Source organism: Microcebus murinus, chromosome 29, assembly GCF_040939455.1.
Source record: "Microcebus murinus isolate Inina chromosome 29, M.murinus_Inina_mat1.0, whole genome shotgun sequence".
Lineage (NCBI taxonomy): Eukaryota > Metazoa > Chordata > Mammalia > Primates > Cheirogaleidae > Microcebus > Microcebus murinus.
The window spans coordinates 15197364-15204635 of record NC_134132.1 but is presented as its reverse complement, the minus strand read 5'-3'; the positions used below and the strand labels follow the sequence as shown (position 1 = coordinate 15204635).

The 7272-nt window shown below is 49.8% G+C and overlaps 1 protein-coding gene across 1 annotated transcript in view; it reads left to right on the top strand.

Annotated features, from left to right (window-relative positions):
* The first annotated feature begins 2129 nt into the window (after positions 1-2129).
* Positions 2130-7272, top strand: part of CFAP299 (cilia and flagella associated protein 299) — a 164915-nt gene continuing 159772 nt past the window's right edge. The window contains exon 1 of the mRNA XM_075998675.1: positions 2130-2307. Coding sequence (XP_075854790.1) covers positions 2197-2307 — 111 coding nt within the window. The 5' untranslated portion in view covers positions 2130-2196. The remainder of the gene's footprint in view (positions 2308-7272) is intronic.

The following is a 7272-nucleotide window of genomic DNA, read 5'->3' as shown; positions in this document are numbered from 1 at the left end:
GAGATGATCTTTTAAATCGGGAAAGCTAAGTGAAAATGCAGTATCTTACCAGATGTTTTCATTAAAAAAATTTTTTTTTAGCACATCTGTGAAAATATTGTAAATTAATTCCACAAGTATCAGAAAGTAACCATTAACGGCTCAGCATTGTGTACTATGTCTTAATTCCCAAGCATGGTTTGTAAAATATTAAAATCCCAAACTGGGTTCCTTCAAGTTTTTCCAGGTGCCCCGTTGAATTATCTTCAGTCCATGTCTTAAAAAATGCAAAACTTTGTCCTAAAAGAAAACAAAATTATTATTTTTTTTTAGTAAAAGCCTTTACTTAATAACTTTTCAACGCTATTTTACCCTTTTTAAAAAGGGGCAGCTTTAACAAATCAACATTTCCCACTGAGCACTTCTTGAAATTTAAAGCGTAAAAATAACTTGGGGGCCAAAAGTGGTCTTCAAAGATATTTTTTCACTGAGTTTCTTTCTTTTGGAAATTTCATAGTTTCTCATATGGGAACATTAGCAATTATCTGCCTTTATGTTATAATTTTTAAACTCATTGAACAAAACAAGTATTTTGTTATTGGCTTTGGTTGCAGGACCACTTCCACAGACTTGTGTTTGAGACCCTCTTCTTGCAAAACACCTGGGTATTGTGGTCTTGCATGCAACATTGTTTCGGAATGAGATTGCAAGTGGATCCCTAGTATTTTGTCTAAACACCCTGGCAGCATTCTAATGTTTAATTAGCAATAATCTGCCTTTTAGCTGCAATTTTTAAACTTATTTAACAAACAAGTATTTTGTTATTGGCTTTGGTTCCAGGACCATTTCCACAGACTTGTGTTTGAGACCCTCTTCTTGCAAAACACCTGGGTATTCTGGTCTTGCATGTGACATTGTTTCAGAATGAGATTGCAAGTGGATCCCTAGTATTTTGTCTAAACACCCTGGCAGTATCCTAATATTTAATTAGCAATAATCTGCCTGGTATTTTGTTATTGGCTCTGGTGGCAGGGCCATTTCCACAGACTTGTGTTTGAGACCCTCTTCTTGCAAAACACCTGGGTATTGTGGTCTTGCATGCAACATTGTTTCAGAATGAAATTGCAAGTGGATCCCTAATATTTTGTCTAAGCACCCTGGCAGCACCCTAATGTTTAATTGGCAATAATTTGCCTTTCAGTTATAATTTTTAGACTCATTGAACAAACAAGTAGTTTGTTATCGGCTTTGGCCGCAATGCCATTTCTGTAGACTTGTGTTTGAGACCCTCTTCTTGCAAAACACCTGGGTGTTCTGGTCTTGCATGCGACATTGTTTCAGAATGAGATTGCAAGTGGATCCCTAGTATTTTGTCTAAACACCCTGGCAGTATCCTAATATTTAATTAGCAATAATCTGCCTGGTATTTTGTTATTGGCTTTGGTGGCAGGACCATTTCTGTAGACTCGTGTTTGAGACCCTCTTCTTGCAAAACACCTGGGTATTCTGGTCTTGCATGCAACATTGTTTCGGAATGAGATTGCAAGTGGACCCCTAATATTTTGTCTAAGCACCCTGGAAGCACCCTAATGTTTAATTAGCAATAATCTGCCTTTCAGTTGCAATTTTTAAACTCATTAAACAAACAAGTATTTTGTTATTGGCTTTGGTGGCAAGGCCATTTCCACAGACTCCTGTTTGAGACCCTCTTCTTGCAAAACACCCGGGTGTTCTGGTCTTGCATGCGACATTGTTTCAGAATGAGATTGCAAGTGGATCCCTAATATTTTGTCTAAATACCCTGGCAGCATCCTAATGTTTAATTAGCAATAATCTGCCTAGTATTTTGTTATTGGCTTTGGTGGCAGGGCCATTTCTGTAGACTTGAGTCTGAGACCCTCTTCTTGCAAAACACCTGGGTGTTCTGGTCTTGCATGCGACATTGTTTCCCAACGAGCCTGGAAGTGGATCCATCATATTCTGTCCAAGCAACCCTGCCGGCGTCATAAGATTTACTTTTTGGATTGCGGTTGGCTCCACATCTTTCCCAGGCCTGAGCCAGGCGCGGTTGATTGACAGCCCGGCATTCAAACCCCGCGCCACCCTTTGAGGAGGAGCCGAGTGGGCGGGGCCTCCGTCGCCAGGGGCGGGGCCCCCGTCGCTAGGGGGCGGGGCCTCCGTCGCTAGCGACGCTCCGGCCGGCGCCCCCGCGCCGCCATGGACCAGGATGACGGGCTCACGGCCGTGGACAACCTGGTCACGCAGTTCAACACCTACGAGGATTTCCTCGACTCGCAGATCACCACGGTGGACCTGTACTACCTGGAGGTAGGTGAGGCGGCCGGCGGCAGAGCGGCCGCCGCCTACAAGGTCCTGAGGGGCCGCCCGGCGTCCCGCCTCCTAGCGGCGGGCAGCGGCGCATGCGCGCGCGTCCGGCGCCCCCCCGCCTCCCCGCGGTACCCGGATGGCGGCGCCAAGGCAACGGACGCGTCGCCGCCCCTCGCGCGTCCGGGCCCCACGGTACCCGGATGGCGGCGCCAAGGCAACCGAGCGCGTCCGGCCCCCGCAGTACCCGGATGGTGACGTCAAAAGAGCGCGCCGCCACGGGGGCCTTTCCGTCCCGCTGCGTCGCCACGGCTGCGCCCCAGTCTCTGTCCTCACAGAACGGGGTCCCCTCGTGTCGCCCAGCGCGGGAACGCGCGCGCAGCGGTCTCGAATGCCACGAGCCGGGACTCGGGGCCGGCGGGGGACACGGGGAAGGCCGGTGACTCGCCTGGGTCGCTGCAAATGAGTCCCCCCGGCCGGAAGCAAAAAGCCGGGGTGCAGTGCCGGGGGACGGCGAACGCGACATTCTGGACCAGGGGTCCTTAAACTTTTCAAACGGGGGCCAGGTCACCGTCCCTCAGACCGTTGGAGAGTGCGCACTGTGGGCCCGGGACGAGTCGGCTGCTAAGCAGGACAGGCAGCGGCGGCAAAAACACCCGGCGGGCCGGATAATGGGCGGCATGTGGCCCGAGGGCCGCAGTTTGAGGACGCCTGGTCTGGAAGACCACGGGCGGCGTTTTTCCGGCAATGCCCTGCACAGAAAAAGCGAATCCATCCGGGACCAGCCTGTCCGTTCCTGTTTCTGCAAAGCTCTGGCCCCTTTTCCTGCTGGGACTGGTGTCTGTCCGGGCCTGGCGACCACAGGCAGAGAAGAACCCGCCATCAGCTTCCGCATTTTATGCTTGCTCGCTCAGGAGAGTGGGAAAATTTTCAGCTGGCCCTTAATCTGACTCCGGACCTGCCATCCCCGGAGCATCTGCTGGGGCGATTAAGTTTGGAAGCCAAGGAGAATGGTGGTGGCGCATGCCTGTAGTCCCAGCTACTCGGGAGGAGGCTGAGGCAGGAGGATGGCTTGAGCCCAGGAGTTGGAGGTTGCTGTGAGCGAGGCTGAAGCCAGGCCACTCACTCTAGTCCGGGCGACAGAGTGAGACTCTGCCTCAAAAAACAAACAAACAAAAAAGAAATACCGTGTTTCCCTGAAAGTAAGCCCTACCCATAAAACAAGCCCCAGCAGGATGTTTAAGCACGTGTGCAATAGAAGGTCTACCCCGAAAATCAGCCCTAGTCATGGGCGTGGCTATGAAAATCAGCCCTAGTGAGGGGCGTGGTTATGAAAATCAGCCCTGGTGAGGGGCGTGGTTATGAAAATCAGCCCTAGTGAGGGGCGTGGTTATGAAAATCAGCCCTGGTGATGGGCGTGGCTATGAAAATCAGCCCTAGTGAGTGGCGTGGCTATGAAAATCAGCCCCAGTGATGGGCGTGGCTATGAAAATCAGCTCTAGTGATGGGCGTGGCCATGAAAATCAGCCCTGGTGATGGGCGTGGCTATGAAAATCAGCCCTAGTGATGGGCGTGGCCATGAAAATCAACCCTAGTGATGGGCGTGGCTATGACAATCAGCCCGGGTGGTGGGCGTGGCTATGAAAATCAGCCCTGGTGGTGGGCGTGGCTATGAAAATCAGCCCTGGTGATGGGCGTGGCTATGAAAATCAGCCCTGGTGACGGGGGTGGCTGCGCAGCGCATCTGCACAACCCATGCGTGTCGTCGAGGAGCGGGAAAGAACACGAGCAGCCCTTCTCATCCGCCCCGTGAGAGCTCTAGTGCTCCACAGGAGAGATCGGGGCCGGTGGCTCTAAAGGAAACAGAGTGGCAAGACATTCAGGATGGGATTTGGGGTCTGGAGAGTGGGGATGATGTTCCAGAAGAAGACAACCTCACTGTATTTGAATCAATGTAGATGGTTGTACCGCACTTAAAAAAAATAACACATCCCCTGAAAGTAAGCCCTAGGGTGTCTTCTTGAGGAAAAATAAATGTAGGACCCTGTCTTATTTTCGGGGAAATGCGGTAACTGCCCACAGGATATAGCCGCTAGTCCAGGGTGGAAACGCCCCCTGGACCCCTGGGGCGCCTGACATGCTTCGTGTACCCAGCGAAATGCGCTGGGGCTTAGATCACAGGATGCAGGATGTGTTTCAACCAAGACTAATGCTGTCTGTAATTAGGATACTTCAGAGGCTTCCTCTCTGCTGACTCTTAGCTGCAGCCTGTTTGTCCTACAACACCCATCTCAAGGCTCCAAACCCCCCACCACCTCCATTGTGCTAAAAAAACGAGGTAGAGGTGTCAGATTAACGCTTTCTCTCGCTTTTGCAAAAGTGTTTGCTAATTAGATTTTTTTAGAGTGTGGTTTTTGCCTTTAAAAAGCAGGCCATTTTTTTCTTAGCTCATCGCTGCTTTTCTGTGCCTGCTTCTCTGCCAGGCAGAAGTGGTCCTGGCCAGTAAATAAAGACTCACAATTTGACTCAGTTCGGTTTCCAAGGTGGTCTTTTCTCGCACTCCGAGCTATAAGAACCGTAAAGGTGCTACGAGGTCATTAAGTTGCCACCAAAGTGTGCAGCTAATTTCTTAAGCCCAGAGCTCATCATTGTCTTTCTCCAAGGCCTCTGGCGTGCTTAGAAACAAGCAGTCTCACCGTTCTTCTTATTTCCGCAAAAAAAAAAAAAAAAAAAAAAATGTCCTGCAGCATCTTGTCTGTCTGACAGGCTGAACTTTGTCATCCCGAAATTCACAGGTTGAAATCCCTCAAGCACTTTCGGAGGCTGCTGACGGTGTTTGGAGATGGGGCCTTTCAAGAGGTGACTGGGGTGAAATGAGGTCGCCCAGGTGGGCTCTGATTCAGCATGACCGGTGGGCTTACAAGAAGAGGAAATGGGGACCAGCACTGAGGCACAACCGCCTGAGGACACAGCCGCCAGCGCCCGGCCATCTGCCAGCCAAGAAGAGAGTCCTTAGAATAAACCCAGCCTGCAAACAACACCTCCATCCCAGATCTTCAGAACTGGAGAAAATACATTTCTGTGGTCCGAGCCACCCAGTCTGTCATGTTTTTTTTTTTAACGGCAGCCCTGGCAAGCTAATGCAACGGCAAACACATATTTTCCTAAAACCTGGCTTGCTTTCTTCACTGCAGGTGTCTAAAGATGGTAAACTATGTAACTTTTATTTCTTCCTTCAAGAGACCACACACACACTTTTTTATTTTATTTTATTTTATTTTTATTTTATTGATACAGAGTCTCACTCTGTTGCCCATGCTAGAGTGCCATGGCATCAGCCTAGCTCACAGCAACCTCCAACTCCTGGGCTCAAGCGATCCTCCTGCCTCAGCCTCCCGAGTAGCTGGGCCTACAGGCATGTGCCACCACACCCGGCTAATTTTTTCTATATATTTTTAGTTGGCCAGCGAATTTCTTTCTATTTTTAGTAGAGACGGGGATCTCGCTCTTGCTCAGGCTGGTCTCGAACTCCTGACCTCGAGCGATCCGCTGGCCTCGGCCTCCCACAGTGCTGGGATGACAGGCGTGAGCCACCGCGCCCGGCCCAACACACACACACACACTTTTTTTTTTTTTTTTTTGAGACAGAGTCTCGCTTTGTTGCCCAGGCTAGAGTGAGTGCCGTGGCGTCAGCCTCGCTCACAGCAACCTCCAACTCCTGGGCTCAAGCGATCCTCCTGCCTCAGTCTCCCGACTAGCTGGGACTGCAGGCATGCGCCACCATGCCCGGCTAATTTTTTCTATATATATTAGTTGGCCAATGAATTTCTTTCTATTTATAGTAGAGACGGGGTCTCACTCTTGCTCAGGCTGCTCTCAAACTCCTGACCTCGAGCAATCTGACCACCTCAGCCTCCCAGAGTGCTGGGATGACAGGCGTGAGCCACCGGCCCAACACACACACACTTTTCGATAGAGATTTGAATAAGGTCTTATACGGTGTGAGAGCTGCTGATACACTTTGTGAAAGGCTGTTTTCTTTGGCCTCTAGTGCTGGAGCGTGAAGTCAAACTGAGAGCTGCAAGATTGAGCTGGAATCCATATGAGGACAGGCTGGCAGCTGTGTCAGGCTCTCAGCTCTTCCACCCTGTGATTTCAACGACGGGGCCTTCTCCTCGCAGGAGTAGCTGGCAGCTTCAGTCACAGAGCTCAACACGCACCCGGCCCAGAAGTTGGAGACGCCAGAGCCAGAGATCCTGCAAAATCCTTAAAACACTATGGCTCCTACCTCCCGCCTGCCTTCCAAATACGTTACACAAATGGCTCTTGCTTTTCCAGTAGGCCATGCCCTTTATTGCGACCCACACAGATTAAGTGCCAGCGAGTGTGAAACGATCTAAATGACTTCGCGTCACCCCGGGGTAAAGGTACCCAGGAATGCAGAATTCACTCGGCGTACAAAATAAATACAGCGGACTTCACAAAACCCTCGTGTTGACCCCAAGGAGTTTATAGTCTTGTGGAAGAGTCTCACAGCCTCACCAGGCTGAGGGTCGTTTCTAGAAACTCAACTTTTGGTGATCCAGTTAAGAAAATCCATACTCCCGAATGGCCTGGCTTTTGCGAATCAAGCCTCCAATCTGCGTGGCTTTGTCTGTTGAAGATTATTAATTCCACTAGGGGGAGGCATTCGCTCAGTTTTGTGGTCCACGCCAACAGATGGGAAAATTAATAGAGAAGCCTGCCAAGCAGGGGGAGCATTTCAGAAACAAGGGCAACAGGCCTGGGTCTTCCAAGGCATGCTGCTTTGCATCGTCATAGCTACGTTGCTACGTGGAATCCAGTATTTGCTTTTAATGTTTAGCACACGGAATTGGCAGGTTTCTAGGTTTATATTATCTATCTTTTAAAATTTTGTTTCAATACTTATACCTTTAAAATAGCCACTATGGCTATTAATAATCAAAT